We start from the raw sequence: 18,729 nt of genomic DNA, 5'->3' as shown, positions 1-18,729 counted from the left end.
GTCTGAGGTTCACTGTGTGAGAATGGCTACCATCAGGCTGGAGGAACAATATTATCTGTTATCAGCTTGGATCAGGGGCTCTGAACAGCAGGACATACACAATGAACAGTGTATACACACACACACACACACACACACACACACACACAAACACACACACGTATACAAGCAGCATGCTGGGTTATCTCCTTACCCAAGGCAGGATCTGCACACTCTTTGTACTGCTCCGGGGTGCAGTATGGGGCATCTCCTAAGGACAGACAGCAGAAACACAATGCTCACAGTCTGAACAAAAACCAAGGAGCAAGGCAGGAGGACACACAAAGGATGACAAGATCTGGGCTTATAATTCATTTAGTCTCAGACTGTCATTACTGTCCTTATCGCCATTGGATATTCGTTGCAAATTTGATCTCATCTCATCCCTGATTTCATTAACTTTTTGTACTTTGGCTGCTTCTCATCACTTCTTTCGGCATCTGTCACCCTCTCCATCTTTCTCTCACTTGGCGGAGGAGCCATCCCTCTCTCTTCTATCAGGACAACACAGGAAAAAGACATGTCCCAGATGTCAAGGAAATTATTTCCAGGCTGCAATTATTCGTTGCATTTTGGTTCATACTCTCACTCTCAAGATCACTCTAATGACAGGAAGATAGGAGAGATGAATAGGATCAGAGCATTTTAACTGGGGACTTCTCTTACATTAATCAACTGCACAATCACTATAACACAGCAGCTAATCCTGATGATCACAGAGACAGATTGCCTGGCTCTCTGTATGCAAACACACCGCTGAAAATGACTGTGATTGAAGAGAGAGACATTAACAATTATTGGACAGGAGGGGTGAGGGTTAACAGAGGCCAAATCCAAACGTCTCCTCTGTGCCAAACTCCTTTTCAATTTGCCATCTGAGATGCCACACAGTGATTAAACGTAGGAGGTGGACAGCAAATGCCAGCTGTAATCACTGCACAAACACAAAGTGAAAATAGTTGAGTTTTCCGATTCACTGGAGTGTGAAAGTATCTGATTATCTGCAGTCACTGGCAAAAAGCTTCAGAGTTGTTTTTTGTCACCACAGTGACTTCCAACCACAACAAACAGACACTATAAAACTGTGGATCTTTATAAACAAAAACAGAAACATCTCCATCCTCTAGGTCCCTACCAGGCATGTGGACCATCCTGCAGTTACAGTTCTCCACCAGATAGCGTGTCTCACAGTCGATCCGGCAGGCCGTGATGCTGTAGGTGCTGAAGAAGTCGGAGTCCATCGGCGTGGCCTTGCAGTCGCCCCACGGCGGGGGCAGGTACGTCAGCTGAGAGAAGACAGGAGCAGCGGTGCAGAACCACTTTAGTTATGAAGCTCATTGTATGTTGAACATCCTGTCCTGTGTCGTGTTAACACAGACACTTGACCTTGTACTCTGTCAATATGATGACAAACTGGCAACACGTGTATAGTGGTGCCTCTCTCCTACGCCTCACCTATTCCTACTCTCTCTGTGTGCTTTCATTGTGCTGCCCACTCCTCATGCAGGAGCTGAATAGTATAAGCTGTGAAAGTAGAGCGTTGATGTTGTGAGAGTTTGACTGTGAACAGCTTTGCTGCAGGGCAAAGTGTTGCACCATGTTCCTTGTGTTTTGATCCACAAATATCTATCAGTCACTGTGGACTCATACACATGTTTGTGTAGACAACAATCCAACACAGGAGGACTCAGAGAAACATTTTCCCTCAGGCTGATAGATGGTGACCTCTGACCTCTGTTAATCCTCCTCACTGCCCTGCACATGAACATACATCTGCACGCTCAAGAGTCAACACTGTGTAGTTGTATTTTTACTCTTCAGATATATTTCTGTTTTTATCTTTGCATTTTCATTCTATATATTTCTATTCTATTCAAAATTTATTTTTAATCTTACTCTAATTATAAGACTTTAAAGCTATAAAACACTGCACAGACTGTATGAGCAGTTTTACTCATTACTAATAAATTATACAGATTATTTTTCACCATTAACTGTATGTAAAATGTCAGAAAAGAGAAAAAAACACACATAAAAATCTGCTGAAGACCAAGCTGACAGATTGAGATCACTTGCTTTGTCAGAGCAACTCTCCAGAACCCAGAGGCATTCAGTTTATATGATGGAAAACATATTCACATGTGAGAAGCTGTTACATGTGAATTTTTGACATTGTTGTTCAAATAATTACTGAAAAAGATTAATCCATTATCAAATACTGTTGATTCATTTTCTGACAGTCAATTAATTGTTTCAGCTCCACACGTGAAAAATAAAACCTTTGAATCTTGTGTATTAATCATCCACAAACAAATAACACTTCTGTTATTTGTTATGGATGATTTAAGCCAGAAACCAGCACATAATACTTTAACATGAACTATAATATGAATAATGGTGATCACTCTCGATCGCCCGAATCCCTGACTTACATCATTATTATAGACTTATAGAGAAAAAAGGAAAAACAGTGAATTTAGAAACAAAATAACTCAAGGTAATACTGAAGGAACTGAGTTATAGGGGACATGTAAAATTATATATTTCCTACTTCAGCCCAAACCTCAGTGAATTGTGGGTAAACTTGAACAAAGTAAAATCACTCCAGCAGACTGCATTCTGCAATTTGCATTTTATATTAAAACATTAGCACCAGTCATTTACATCTCAGCCACCTTTATAAAAAATGAGGGGCAGAATTTGATGCATTAAACGAAGGAGGAAGCTGTTAAACAGCCACTGTGTTTCTGTCTCATCAGTTCAAACAGTGCATCACTGAGTGCTCACATAGCAATAAATTAAAGGCCACTGTTGTGATTTAGGGACTGCTTTTTACAATCTGTACTGGAGAGTAAGAGGTAGCCACTGTGTTGTGTACTGGATATGGTTACTAATAACCCAGGGAGATGCGCAACATGCACGTATGGTCTTCACACACATGAACATATACACTTAGAGAGCACTACCTCCAAGTCAAATCTAACAGGTGACTGTGATGATTCCTCTGCTTATTCTCACAAGGACTTCTCCCAAAGTCAGACAGAACATAAAAGCCATCAGAGCTGGGGAAAATGTGATAATCAATAATCAGTTCCTGTGCATTTATATTAGACCCTCTGCAGGAGCCATGTGATGTTATAAAGACTCTCTCGTGCTCAAGAGGTTTGTTACTTCGACTACTGCGTCTTCAAAGCTCTGCTCAGCCATCCCAAACCAACATCACTTCCCATTGGTTAAACTGCTGCAGAAGTTTAATTCTGCAAGTGTGGACAAAATTGACTCTGGCATAAAAGATTTAAGGACATGTTAGCGTGCAGTTAGCTGTTTAACGACCACGAAGACCGAAACAAATCATGTTGAGACTGCATCCTCGATTCCCCCTTCATTAATGGAGCCAGAGCGAAAACGAGAGGACGAGGAGAGTCACCGAGACTCAGAGGAAGATGGAGAAAAACTGGGAGCGGAGACATTTTGAATGTTTTGCTTCAGATGTTAAGTAGGGGAAACTGCAGACTTTTCTTTTGTGGGATCATGATGAGTGACAGTTTGGCCGACTGAAAAAAACAAAACCTCCCAGTTTTACACTACAGGACTGCTGAAGCAGGGAGCTGAATGAATGAGAGCAAACTGCATTAGATTAATGAAGAGTGAGTCTGCCAGCCAATGAAAGAAATAAATAACTAGAGAGAGAGACAGAGGGAGGGAGAGGAGAATCATATTAAAGAGACAGTAATTGAGGAATTGTAATGACTGTTGGAGACAGAAAAAGTAAAGGAGCGAGTAAGAAAGAGAAAAACAAGGAGGGACAGTCTCTTGCAGACGCGACATTCGCAGCATGCAAAATCCTGCTGCAGCCCGCTGACACTGGAACACACTCAGTGATGGTGTGGACGTGGAAGGACTGAGATCACCCCAACTCCATCCCTTTTTCTCCTCCATTCATTATGCATGGTTCTGTAGCATATTAGAGGCCAGAGTATATGATTTGTCTGGCTGCATGCTCACCATCACACCCCACAGAATTATTCACAGTTCAGAGGAATAACCCACACACACTTCATTTCACAGACACTTCTGCAGGCTGACAGGGGAAACTTTGTGTTTCTTAATAATGTCGAAGCCCCAGTGTGTATCTATACAGACAGCAGATGGCCCCAGGTCTCCAAGAGGCCGAAGACACCAAGAATCCCTCATCATATTAAAGGAGTAAAAAGAAGCTGTCCTTTAAACTGTCAGGTTATTGATGAGTCTGTGGCAGACTTGTGCCTTCTGTGTGAAACACAGCATTGATTCTCAGCCAAAATCATGTTCTCAACCTCCTTTGTGTGAGAGAAGAGGCAGCGTTCGTCCTTCAGACCACAGCGTAGAGCTTACCAGCTTACCTCATTTCAACTCCCTGGGGTCCAACAAAAACCTTGAACAGGGCCAGTGACAAATGTGTTTCTGCGCTGAGTGGTTCAATCACTGAGGCACACGTACAGTGGATCAGATTCAAGAAACACTGTGTTTGGTGGTGAGAGAAGTTTTCAGACTCTACCAATAAAAGTATAGAAGTGTTATCAGTGACAAGACCTCCTGTGAATGATATATACTTATAAATGACTTTATCAGATGAATATTTATTTGATTAATACTGATGCAACAAAGTGTAAGCAGCATTTTACTGCTCTAGCTGTAAACAGTTTAGTCCAGTGGATCATGACCCCAGGTTTTGGCCTCTTCATAAGATAAATCTGAGGGATTGTGAGATGATTTATGGGGTAGGAAATAAGAAAAAACTAAACTCTGATAAACAAATCTGTATTCAGTTTTTTTCTTATTTTATTTTCTCTAATCTTTGCTTCTCTGATGAAATATTACATTATCATTTCACCACTTTGGACCTAAAAAGGTTATTTGAATGAAATCATCTGAGAAGTTTAGAGGGAAATGTCTAAACTCACAGACTTCTAAACTGAGAGAAAAGGTCCCAAAGAGACACTGCTTTTCTGAGTTTATACCAAAAACTGATTAAAACTTTAACAAAGCTTGGGATTTTATCTCTCATCATATGTTTCCATGTAAAGTCTAACTGGTAACTATGGGTAACTATGGGTGACTACGAGTGGCTACATGTAAACAGAGTGATTGTGTTTCTAGTTCACTCTGTGACCTCTGTGATAACCATGCTGTCTGAGTCTGAACCTGAAAACTAAATCCACTCAGCTAACAGAGGTTAAAATCTGAACAGAGCAGAGAGCTGGTGGTTTTAACACCCAGCCACCTTTTCATTTTACAGTCATTAGATTCAATATTCTCATAAAATGTCTCTTAGCAGAGCTTTAAATTCTCTCAGAAAGTGTAACATTTGCCTGGACATTGTTAAACGCCAGAGAGTGGTTCTGACAAACTGAACAGCCTGTGCTCACCGTTTATATTTCAGATGACTGAGATACTGACTGGCTGTAAAAGTTCGATGAAGCTCTCAGTCTGTCTTGCTGGGAGCAACGGGGGCAGAAAGGGGCAGAGCCATCAGGAGGCAGCAGAAAGATCCTCCAGATGGTTGTGGATGAAGGAGTGTGAGCAGCGGAGTGTGAGCGCTGCTGGGACACAGGCCAGGGATTGATCACCTCGGGCAGGGTCACCTGGTCACCATGCAGGATGGTGAAAGCTCAGAAAGGCCCCCAGCGATCCCAGGGTACATCTCTGGTTAGACAGGCCACTGTATCAGTATGTTCACTCCAGACAAGGCAATTTTACAGTCAATATTCAGGTTTTACAAATGTCCATGTGAACATATTGTGACGGACAGAAAAGCAGCTTTGAAAACTGACTTTGACACTGAAACATTGGACGAAGCTTGGACGATGAATAAACAATAATATCATTAGTACTAACCATGCTGACCTACACTGCCTCCACTGTAGAGACTAGAGAAAGGATAAGACACTGCCAAACAAAAGGCCAAATACTCACATCATCCAGCTGTTGCTGTCACAGTCTCTAATGCAGTTTGTATTGTCAGGACCTGGCTCAAAGCCAGCATTATTTCTTTTCATTGTTATGTGGATGACACAGCATTACAGCACACTCTAATCATTAACCATCTGTCCATTAACCCTGGTGCCAGAGATCAAGGAGACATCTTTGATTCAAATGTGACTTTGTTGATGAGTCTGTTTTGTCTGTAAACTATATTTATTTAACCTGTAGTTCCTCCTCTGAAGTTTTACTCAGTATATTTAAATCAGTCATTGCTCTAGCACACATGCACCTGCAGTTCACCTCAAACTCTGCTGGCAGTCCTCAGGTCTGCACTTTAAACCACAGGAGACTGTGGATTTACTGTCAGAGCCCTTGAACTCTGGAACAACTTTCCTGTTGAAAATATGTCAGCGACTTCCTTTAAATCTCTGATGTTTAACTTTTACATTATACTGCACCAATTATGTTCTCTATAATATTAATGTATGTCTGTAAACCTACAGAGACGAAGGTTATTATCATCATTATTAAAGCTGTACTGGATTATTTTGACACAACAAGACATTAATTTTATTTTCAAACATAACATCTATTTGAAATCCTCAACATTAGATTGAAAAGGCTCATATAAACAGATCCTCCCTGACAAAATGTGCTGAGATATCTTATTGTATTTTCAGTATTCCTCTCCTGTGCTGTCATCATTTCCCCAGACGTACCCGTTGCTCCTGACAGGATACAAAGGTCTGAAACCCGGGTGCCACTCCGAAGCCCAGCTGGTCTATGAACGGTGGCTCGTCCTGGGTGTGGATCTGAACTTTGATCCCTGCTTCAAACGACGTCTCATCTGTTGACAAGAAGAGGTTAGGACATTTACAATGGGGATGACAATTTGTATGCACACATTGGCCTGGGTGATCTAACCGGCAGCAGCAGTTGTTGCTAATCAAAGAGATAATGCTCTGCAGTGGTGGAACATGTGTCAGCCAGTGGGTGAAAAACAAGCTGGAAACAAATTTAAAAAAAGGAGAGAGGACTAACTGCTTATTCATTAGTTAGACCTATGGATGTTCACGGATGACAAACATATTCTGGTGCTTTGGGAGTTAAGAAAAACTGGCAGGAGGACAGAAAGGATAAAGGAGATGGACTTTCTAAGCAGATAATGACGATACGTGCCCCACAGGAGCCTTATTTACTGCAGAGGGAACAGAGTGAATGGATAAATTAATAAATAAATGATGATGAGGATAAAAGGAAAATCAATACAGCTGACAGCTTCCTTCGCTACAGCACTCTGCTGTATAGATTTTAAATGAAGCAGATGGGCCTGTTTGATACTGAGATCGGGGGAACATCACAATGACACAATGATGGTGGCTCAAACCTGTACTAGTGCAAACATATTTCTATCACATTTGCAGGGACGTGGCTCTGCTTATCGAGGCAATGGCAGGCTGGATTCAAAAGATTTACTTCCTTTGAGCTCTGGCTCGGGGATAAAGAAGGATGTCTGTTTCCTGCCGCCTCTCCTTCCCCGATTGTCACTCGGTATCGTCTTCTAAGTGCCAGGCTTTCTCACCATTTTCAATTAAAGAGCTCAGGGATGCGGCTGGAATTCAGCAAGAGAGCTTCGACAAAGAGCGTCAGACTTTAACTGTTACACATTGCTCTTCTGAGACTGGATACAAAGATGTTCTCTGCCGCTGCCAAGACAAATGCTTAAGGCTTGGAGCAGCACATATACATAAGTAGCACCCAAGCTCTTGCTTGCAAGGACGCAGGTCATCTTTAAGTCATGGCCATACTCATACAGCTGAGGCTAACTCTGGTATAATGCATCAAATGGCAACAATTATTATACATGGTCCCTATCAAATAAAGAAATTTTAAAAATGAAATTAGGGCTGAACCTTGGAATGAAATGGAAGCCTGATCACACCTGACACCATATGAGTATGTCCAGCAGTTATTTCACTGTCTGTGCTTTGTTGTGAAATAATTCCAGGTATACAGCAACAGAAAATCACAGAAAATCTCAGAGCAGCCAGTACAACAGCAGTGGTTTTAACAAGAAAATTATAACCCTGTTACACCTGCCAACATTCACATCTTCCTGGATCTCTCTGTTACTTTATCCTGCTGTGCTCTCTGGTGATTATTTTATTTGTCCTAATAGAGGACAGGGGGCTCAGTGGTTATCTCTAAACTTAGTCTTGTTCCTGTGTGGAGTCTGTATGTTCTCCCTGTGTCTGCCTGAGTTTCCTCTGGGTGCTGCTTTTTCCTCCCACAGTCCAAAGACAGGCAGGTCAGGTGAAGTAAAAACTCAAATTGCCTGTGGGTGTGAATGTAAGTGTCTGAATGTGTTAGACTGGCACTTTCGTAGCTTCCCTCTCACCTAATGCATGCTAGGAGATGCTCCAGCCCTTTGCAACTCTGAAAAAGAAGTAGGTGTAAAAAATGGATGGATGCAATATCCAGGACTTTTTCCCCATTGGTAACAACTAGTTTAGACCAGGGCCTCATTTATCAACCACCTGCACACTGCATGTTGTACTTCATACATTTATACCCTCATTTCTCTGCACTGAACTGATTTATCAGTTTCCTCTTGTACTTGAAAATGTATGAACATTTAGATTCCTGACAAACAACAGCAGCACCCAGAGTACACAGGTATAATAATGAGAAAATGATTCTTAAATTACAAACCTCAATTCTACTGTCGGCCGGGGAACAATGGAGAGACTGGGACTATTGTCCCTGAGGACACTTCTAATTTTATTTAGAAAACAAAGCAATTATTTGTTTCAGCCTCTGTTTTATCTGCTTTCTCTTGTACTGCGTCATTTAGCATCTGTGGCATCACATAAGAGAAGCCAACAGATCTGTTATGTTTTGCTGCCCTTCAATTGATTTGACCAAGCCTTGTATATTTTCTGTTATGTTGAAACTGTTAAAAACTGGAACAGCAGATAAATCTGTAATCCATGACTTTAAAGTGTTAGTGTGTCCAGTGTCTATTTAGTGCACTACAGCTGACGTATAATGTAAAGTGAATCATCTGGAGATCACCTGTTTATCTTTGGATGAGCCACTGGTGGAGGAGTCAGATAAAACTGTTTTATTCATCATAGTCTCTGTTTCAGAGTGTGGTGATCTCAGCTAACGTTAATGGAGAGAAGAACAACAACATGCCAGCTTCTTGGTGGACATGGTTAACTCTATGGCAACAAATAAAACGTGTAAATAGTGGCCATGGTATAGAGCACAACGTAAGAAAAAACATACAGGAGCAAACATTAAACAAGGCTAGTGTCCATGAATCCTTTGCTCCTCTTTCTCACTGTTGTTTGTTGTTGTTTTGTCTGTAATAATTAAATCTACATCAGGACACTGGGACTCTGATATTTGGTATTCAGTTGGTGTTTCTGCATGTAAATGTATGTCCAGGAGCAGATGGATGTAGAACAATGTGAGATCCATCATCATTCATCACTTGTAGTTGTGCATGCACGTGTCTGATAAACATCAGTTTTACATGTTTAGAACTTGTTTTACTTGTGTTTGATGAATGAGGCCCCAGGTGTTTGAAGTGGCACATCATGCTCTGCAGGACATCCAGCCAGATTAAACAAATAGGTAATACATGCTGTTATAATGGGATTAATCAATGATCAATCATGTTGGCAAGAAGGTCTTTGGGAAAACGATCAAACTGTGATATTCATGGAATCAGAAGGTTGATATTTTTCCTGACTGAAACTTACACTTGGTATCTTACTTTGTTATTTTTCACTTCTTTCTAATAACTTTAACTCTAATAACTCTAATAACTAAACTAAAAAATGGATTTTAAAGCAACATGATGTAACTTTTTCTGAGCAGAAGCGCCCTCTGCAGCCATGAGTGGTAATTAATCCTGTTGGGCTGTGAGTCTGAGTGCCGGTTTTCATGAACAGAAAATAACAAAGATAGCAAACTCTGTTTTGATTCTTGATATTTCCAAAGTTTCCTGGCTGAATATCAGAGATGAACTCTGGACTTTAATGACTTCTTTGTCTTTTTGACCTACTGTTCTGCATTACATCTTGAACCTGCTGGACCTGGTTCCATTAGTTTAACTGATTATCACATGAGATTGTAGCTGCTAACCAAGGTTAGAACAAGAACAAGTGTTCTGGGCGCAGAGTGGGAATGAAAGAGGCTCCATTCTCGAACGTTGGCAATGAAATCTATTGAAAACTGCAAACCGATCTCCACCTAAACAAACAAAAAACCTTCATGATGTCAACAAAGTTCAGGACAAAAACTTACTCTGAAAATTATATAAACACCCATGACAGTAAAATTAAAATAATCTGAATAATGAAAAGTATGTGACTAACATATATGACTGTGTGTGTATTGTAGTTACTGCATCCTTAGGTTCCCTCCACCTCTCCTCTTCTAAAAGCCTTTAATTATTTAATAATCTTACATAAAGAACATCTAATATTAATGTGATTAAATCATTTAGGCTCAGAGTAGACGCAGCTTTATACTTAAACATTACAGTAAGATCACAGCTTTATGCTTTGTGCTTCATGTTTAATGATGATCATGAACACTGTGTTTCTGTGATCACACTGAAACGTCTCTTTACGTTCATTTCCCAGTGCACATAAAATATTGATATGAACACACAGCAGCATGTGTTGCTGCATGAAAATCAGAGTTTCAGAGTCTGGTGGAGCAGTACCAAGGAGACTTCGCTGTGTTGATGAGGGGTCAACCTGGAACAGAGGAACTTCTCGCCTCCACTGCTTTTATATCAGGAAAATGGTTCTGTGCTAGTTTGATTCATGTGGACTTGATGTCTAACTGACAAAAGATACAATTACATACAATGAAATAAAATTCTCTGATCAATATCCTCTTTAAACAGATTAGTCAATATCATCTGTGGACACAGCGGGGGCATTTCAAACAGTCAGAGCAGGATCGCCAGTCATGATTAATCAAAGAACGATTCACAGAACTTCACATTCAGGCTCATAACTGAGTGTAAATCTGCTACAGATAAGACAACATTTTATCTTATTTGGTCTTAGGTATGCACATGTTCACCAGACTAAATGGATTTAGGGTTTTACAATTTCATCAAAAGGGTTTGCAGTGAGCAAGAATATAGGCTGGTCAGACCTCCGTCTCAGGGATTAGAGGGGAATCCCTGTGATAAGTTTTTTTCCCTCACCACCGCCAACACTGAAAATAAGTGACTACTTTAGTGTTTAATTGATTAAAGAAAAACTCTGTCAGTGGCTTAAGGGCAAACATACACAGCAACCCTGTATTTTTGCTGATATCTTCAGAAGTGGGGATGGAATGTTTCATGTGATGTATCCTCCAGGTAAACTTACCCGTCTCTCCCCATACAGGCAAGTATTCATCCTGCTGGATATCTAGCATCAGCTCCAGGCCATTGCCCATCCCTCCCTTCATCGTCACCATCAGGGGTCGTCCATCTTGGCCTGAATTAAAGGTGTAGCATTTTCCATAGCGTGTGAATATCTGAAAACACAAAGAAACAAGGCTTTTAGTGGTTTTAGCCACAACACATGACATGAGAGAGAAGGAAGAGTCAGGCCACGTGTCTCCTAACTTTTCAACCCTGAGGTAAAACCTCAGATTCTAGCATTTAATACTTGAAGAGTGGAGATGAAGGTGGTGCTGGGGTGAGGATTGTTTCTAAAGCAGCTAAAAAGCTCCAACAGTAACCTGCTCTTGTTCCGCTGTCAGCCACAGACCTCAGAGGTCTTAGTGCTGAGATGCTGTTGACAAACAGAGTTTTCACCCCTCTCAGTGCTGCATGATACACTGTGTGCCTGAGTGAATCTGACATGACTTTCATTTCAAAGTGGGATCTCCTCTGACTGCTGTATCAGAGCACATCTCTCCAAACTCACTGTGGTTTATATCTATTTCAGATACAAACACTTTGAAACAGGTAATGATTTATGTTTTATTAATATCAAGCAGTGATCATTATTAGAGCAGAAACAATTATTAAATTAATCAAGAAGGCACTTAACAGAGAATGAAACATCATCTGTGAACATTTCACTGGTTCCAGTTTCTCAAATGTGAGGATTTACTGAGTCTTTGGTCATTATGACTGTACACTGAACTGAAACAAGCAATTTAAACATGTTAATTCTGTGAAATAATAATGGAAGTTACTTACTACTCTGTGGCATTTTTATGGATCAAACCATTTATCAATAAGTCATTAGAACAATCAGCTGGCTAATCAGTCTTATTTTTGTTGCTTATTAATTAGCTGTTTATTTTTATAATGTATAATCTTGTCCATAATCCAAATGTCAGGAAATAGTCATCCTTTATCACAATACACAAATACAAAAATATTCAGTTTAACATAACAGAAAACAGGAAAGATTCACTCTTGGAAAGATGAAAAAGCAGTGAAATCAAGTGTTTCAGCTTTAATTAAATGGTCATCAAGATTTTTCTCTCCCAGTTTGATTCGAAGCATCTTGAAAACATGAAGCCAGATGAAATGAGCTCAACATGCTCCAGTTCCACTTTAATCTCTATCTGCAGATGTAACTTTGACTGAACACGGTGTAGTTTCATCAAACCTAACTGTACCTGCCTGACATGCTAAAGTATGCTGTCCTACACTGTACAACAGTACAAGCTGGACAGCTGCTGTGGAGCAGCAGGAACTGTGACCTATTGGCAAAGACATGATTGCCAGTGAACTAATGGACATATAATCCAATCATAGAGATTAGGAAAGGGAAAACCATGGCCGGGATCCAAAGTAAAACCTTCCCCTACTTTGTTGTCAGGCTGCATGATTGTCGGCCCTGTGTCAAAGCATCGCAGAGCATCCCACAATTAACTTATTATTAACCTTCAACATTGACATTGACATTCACAGGACAGAATGGCAAAAGGAAACAGAGGAAGGGTTTGTACAGAAGAAATGAAAATAGGAGCAGAGAGGTAATAACTGAAATACTTCCGCTCTTTGTCTAAATTCTGTCCTCATAACACACAGTGGAGATAAGACTCAATGTTAATATAGTGTACAAATAATCACAACACAGATAGTTTGTACAAAAAGCCCTTTCTCTCTGCTGAGGCTGCCTAAAAATGTTGCAGCTTTATATCTTGTGAATGTATCGTGAAGACCTTGAGAACACATAGGGAGGAGGCGTTTATTACAAGGGTGACTTATGAATCAGACATTAGTGCTTCATGACAAATTACTCAAATGTCACAAACACCAGATGCACGGAGCAGAAAAAAATTGCAGCTATGTCTCACAAAGGAAAAGTTAGTGTAATGTGAATCCTGTTCAGTGAAGTATGTGGAAAAGAATGGACCGTGAATCACGATGGATTTCCTCCCAGGGTGAGGTTATATAGGAGCTTTTAAGACACAAAACAGTGAAATGTAATAAAAAGCCACCTGATAGTCAGACACAATATGAGATGTGACCTTTCAAGTGTGTAAGTGGCAAAACTGAGTAAGAAAGAGGTGGCTGCGATGCCCGCCTATGTGCACTGACTCTAGAGCAGGATACAAACATCAATAAAATGCCCCTGAAATCCATCTAAGTCCTGGAGTCGCCTCTCACCATAATCAGATCACTGTTTATCATTGCTCTTTGGAATATAAAGGCAGGGAAATGTTATGATATCTCAGCAGCAGCCGCATCAGCTGGACAGAATATTTGACAATAACAATGGACAAACCTGCAGGAAAGAGAGCTCTTAGCTTTTTTAGTCTGAGACCGTTGAACAGCCGAACAAGTCCCATTTTCCATTTTTCCCAATTTGTCAGGACAACCTCTTCCTTCACAAGGTTTTTGCCCATTCGTAGCTTGCAAAGATTTTTCCAGGAGACAAGTTTGAACACTCAGAGGGAAGAGGTGTTGTTGCTCACACTGAAAGAGAAAAGCATTTGGCAAATGAAGAAAACAGCGATAAGATCGTCAGTGATTGTGTGGAACTGTGAGCGTCTGTTTGTCATTGTGCCTGTGCCCGAACTCGCACACACATTAGTACAAGAATATGAATGAGTGTGTTTAAAAGAGTGAGCATGTGTGTGTGCAGTGTTTGCGTAGACTGTGTGCCTTGCCATCTGCGTGTACATGTTGATAATGTGGTGACAGACTACAGGAGGCCTGTAGTCTGAGTTGCTGTGGTAACCAGGAGATTGTGCTGGCTGATCTGAGTGAAGAGCAGCAGCAGTGGGTGCCGGTGGTGACCTTGGAGAGCCAGAATCTTCACTGTGTTCTGTAGCTTTGAGTTTTGAGCTCAGACTCAACTAGCTTCTTCTTGTCTTTCTGTTAAACAGCTCATTTGTCGTGTTCAGTGTTGGCAGTGTGTGTGCAGAGTAAAATACATCCTAACATGAGCTATGTATTATTTGGAAAAGCTTTTCCTGAGGAGGCAAATCCCACATTGCATTTAGTTCTTGCACTGCCGCTGCAGCTGATTCAAAATGCTGCAGCACGATTACTGACAGGAACTAGGAAAAGAGACCATATTTCTCTTGTGTTAGCCTCTCTACATTGGACTCCCAGGCAAATCCAGAATAGAATTCAAAATCCTCCTCCTCACATACAAAGCCCTTAATGGTCTGGCTCCATCTTACCTTAAAGATCTCATAGTCCCCTACAATCCCACCAGGACTCTGCGCTCCCAGAATGCTGGTTTACTGGTGGTTCCCAGAGTTTCTAACAGTAGAGGAGCCTTCAGTTATCAGGCTCCTCTACTGTGGAACCTTCTCCCAGTTTCGGTCCAGGAGGCAGAACACCCTCTGTACCTTTAAGAGTCGGCTTAAAACTTTCCTCTTTGATAAAGCTTATAGTTAGGGTTGGCTCAGGTTTGAACCATCCCTTAGTTATGCTGCTATAGGCCTAGGCTGCTGGGAGATCTCCCATGATGCACTGAGCCTTTCTCTCTCTATCTATCAGTATGGATTCATATCCCATAAATACATGTTACTAACTCAGTATCTCCCCTTTCCTGTAGTATTGTGCTCTTCCGTCTCTCTCTCCTCTTCTGTCTCTTTCTGCAGGTATTTCTGCCTCTGGAGCTGTAGAGTCTGATCTGTGATGACAAGTCTGCTGCTGCTCCTACAACTCCACTCAACACCTGCTGCTAGAATTAGAGATTACTTATACTGCTACTTAGTTGTATTGCTACATTAGCAGTTAATACTTTAATTATCATTACTACTACTGTATTATTGGTATCACCTTACATATTATATGGTGTTATGCTATGTTCTTCTCTCGCTATTATGGTTTAGACCTGCTCTAAATGAAAAGTGCCTTGAGATCACTTTTGTTGTGATTTGGCGCTATATAAATAAAATTGAATTGAAGTGAATTGAATTGAGCCCTATACATTACATTTTTAAAAAAGAGAACCAGTGAATCCTCTTAAATTGTAAACACAGAAATTAAACATTTAAATCTGCCCCCACCTGTGTGGAAAAACACAGAGAGAGAGAGAGAGAGAGAGAGAGAGACATCACCCTCTCTTGTTCTCTCAGGCCACAGAAATGTCACTGTCTCTCTCTTCCCTAAATAATTCACAGAAAGACAGCCCCAGACTGTTGAGATGGCCCTCGGCTATCCTTCACATGACAATGTGACAAGGATGCACAAGCTGTTCCCTTAAGTTGCCAGGGAACCACTTTCCCTCCTCTCCACTAATATCAAGATCAACACTCAATACAAAGGTGCAATGTGTTATGACAGTGACAAAAACACACCTGTGATTGTCTGGGTTTAACATGGCAGTGAATCATTTCAGCTGAAAATAGGCTAATGTTCTCATTGTGCTGTTTGTCATTAATTAATGATCAACAAATAAAACAATTACTGGGAGAAAAATGAAGAAGGGCAATGTACTCTTCTGCTGTATCCACTCTGTGCTTCATCTGTATGTGGAGGGAGTGTTACAGAATACAAGCAACACCTATAGAAATAAAATAAACACACAGATTATAAAACAAGCATCACTGAAAAACATTACTGCAATCTCACCTCAAGTTCCATTCAGTGGCTGATTCAGAGAGTGCATCTCAGACACAACAGCTACTGAATGAACCAAGAGACAAGACTGTTTCTTTTTTCAACTGCTGCTTCCAAGGTCAAGGATGACCTTCAGCTTTTAAATGAGAAGTCCTACAGGTATTCAAGATCAAGTTTGAACAGCTACAGTTCCATGGAAACTGATCAAACTCTACAGGTGAGGACCATGTGATTTAAAGGTACAGGAAAAGGAACCACATGGACCCCGAAGTGAGATGTTTTTTTCATTGCAGCATTTTTTTTGTCCACCTGCTGTAATAAAAGTTCCAAAATACCTCTGACTAGTTATCAGAGAGCAGGTGTGAGTTTAATGTAGAGGAAGAGAGAGCTGAAAGCTTACAATGAGCAGAGAGAGAGGTTTTCCAGCCAAGCTAAATCACAGGAGTCACACCTGTTAAATAAAAAGTGTATGTCTGCACTGCTTTATGGACTGATGATGTTACTGTTGGCAGATAGGTGGGTTTTTGCCTGACAAAGTAAAACCCGCAAAGTTCTACTTGCAAACCTGCTAGTCAAGAAGAAGCTATGCATGCCTGAAATAAATGTGTAGTCAGTTACTTAAAGGAGCTGTAAGTACGTTTTCTCTGCCGTCACATGTGGTTTACTGCAGGGAGTCATCTTCAAAGAGCTTCAGCCACTGTTGTATTTATAATACAAGAGAAGAAGTGAACTATAAGCAAAACATTGGTGCTGCTTTCCACCACTGGAGACAGCTCTTGGTGAGTAAAGGAATGAAGTTTGCTGAACTTGCCAACGGTAATGTAAGGTAGGGGTTGATAAATGAAAGAAAGGATTAGAGAGCTAGCTTCTTCTGTGTCGTACAACATTACTCACTTTACTCAAGCTTTACGCTCTTCTCACAGAGATCGTACCTGCTAAGTTACATAGTAAAAGAACAGACATTCAGGGAACAGAGACGCACCATTCTTCCTGTTACAAATCAGGGTAACATCAAAATCATTATAAATTCTAAGGTAAAATAGTTTACATAATGTTGCTTTAAATCAGATAAAGAGCAAAGAACAACTGCATGGCAGTCCCACAAATCCAAAGTCATTGCCATTAGCTATAGTTTTATTTACCAAGGCTTCAGAGTTTGAGGTAAGTTCTCAAGATGTCATCCAATTTCACAAAGAAGTGAACAACCATTACACTGATGTAGAGAGCAAATCCACCTTCAGTTCAACTTCTCACTCAGATTTAAACCATCAGTCAATCAGGCGAAAAGGAGGGACAGAGGATGACTGCGTGTTCTCAGGTGGATTTCCAAAGTGAAATCAATGTCTGAGAGTGAGGACAGGCCTGGGTGATGAGAATTAACCTGTGTGTTGTTAGAGCACAGGAAAAGATGGAAGGAGGGAGGGATGGACTGATGAGACCAGAGTTTCCCTGCAAAGAGCCAGAAACAGGAGGGGAGTTCCTGCACAAAAGTCAATACATCCTGAAACCTATTGTATGTACACAGGCTCACCTTCCTCCTCCACACCTCACTTCTGAAGTGTGACTGATTCCATTGGTCTGACTCATGCCGACAGCTCGTCTTGCACGGCCTGAGGCCAAGCAGGGTGTCATCGATTATCTATGCACTAACACAGATCCCCAAAACTCAGACCTTGGGATTTTGTTTATCTCTGAAATAGGTTGCTGTTGGCTTGGTCACCCTTTGAAATACTCACTACAACACAACATGAAACGTTCTGAAACATGTTTCTAAGAAGAAATGTGTTTCACTGTGATAACTTGTTTTGTGGTTCCAGATGCGTTGCATTAAAATTGCAAACAGAAAAAAGCAGCTTTTTGATCCATTGTTTGGGGATATGTTTTGATGCCACAGAGACTGAGGCCTGCAACCGAAGCCGTTTCAAATTATAAAAGTCTCTCAGAACATGAAATAACCCTGAGTCAGGCCTGTTACAAATGTCAAAAGTCCCCAACCAAAAAATTCAGGCTGTGTTGCAAACAACAGAAGAAAATCTACTTAACTGAGAACAAATTTGAGTAATGAGGTGGGGAGAGAGGATTCACATTGTTCTCCACGCGATGATGAAGTGCAATCAATGGGCTGCAGTTTACCAATGAGGCCAACGCTAACTGCTCTCCATCACTGTGTCAGGGAGCGATGTAAAGAGACGTTAAATGAATCAAAAGTCTTCATTAAGGGCAGTCTGGTCTCCTGTGAGCACAGGATTGTACACACATTGATCCTGCAGTGATGGACAACAGGGGGGAGGGCAGTTCAGACCATATGATGAACACAGGGCTGCTGGGTTTACAACCTTCTCCACTGAAATCATTTGACCTCTGATATGGTTTGGTTTGGAATTTACAATCCTAATTTTCCAGTATCTGTCAGTCAGTGGGTGAAACAAGAACAGAGAGACATTTTAAAATGTAAATATCACGCCAACACTTCTGTTGTTGGAAAAACTACGGGAATATTAGAGCGATATTATGGAGGTATACTGTCAGCTCAATATCCAATTATGTAGGATAAATCACTGTGGAGCTCAACACAGCTTAAGTCCACACACAAATATTACTGTGACATTTATATGGATACAGCTTAGGAGGAGAGAGTTAAGTGAACTACCTACCGAGGCGCA

General features: G+C 40.9%; 1 protein-coding gene across 1 annotated transcript in view; it reads right to left on the bottom strand.

Annotated features, from left to right (window-relative positions):
* Positions 1–18,729, bottom strand: part of asic1b (acid-sensing (proton-gated) ion channel 1b) — a 133,327-nt gene that overhangs the window by 7,930 nt on the left and 106,668 nt on the right. Inside the window, 4 exon segments of the mRNA XM_018677791.1 lie at positions 194–250; positions 1,175–1,325; positions 6,723–6,850; positions 11,406–11,556. Coding sequence (XP_018533307.1) covers positions 194–250; positions 1,175–1,325; positions 6,723–6,850; positions 11,406–11,556 — 487 coding nt within the window.

This window comes from Lates calcarifer, linkage group LG12, assembly GCF_001640805.2.
Source record: "Lates calcarifer isolate ASB-BC8 linkage group LG12, TLL_Latcal_v3, whole genome shotgun sequence".
In the NCBI taxonomy this organism is placed as follows: Eukaryota; Metazoa; Chordata; class Actinopteri; family Centropomidae; genus Lates; species Lates calcarifer.
Note: the sequence above shows the minus strand (reverse complement) of the source record. Positions and strands in the feature narration are given on the sequence as shown.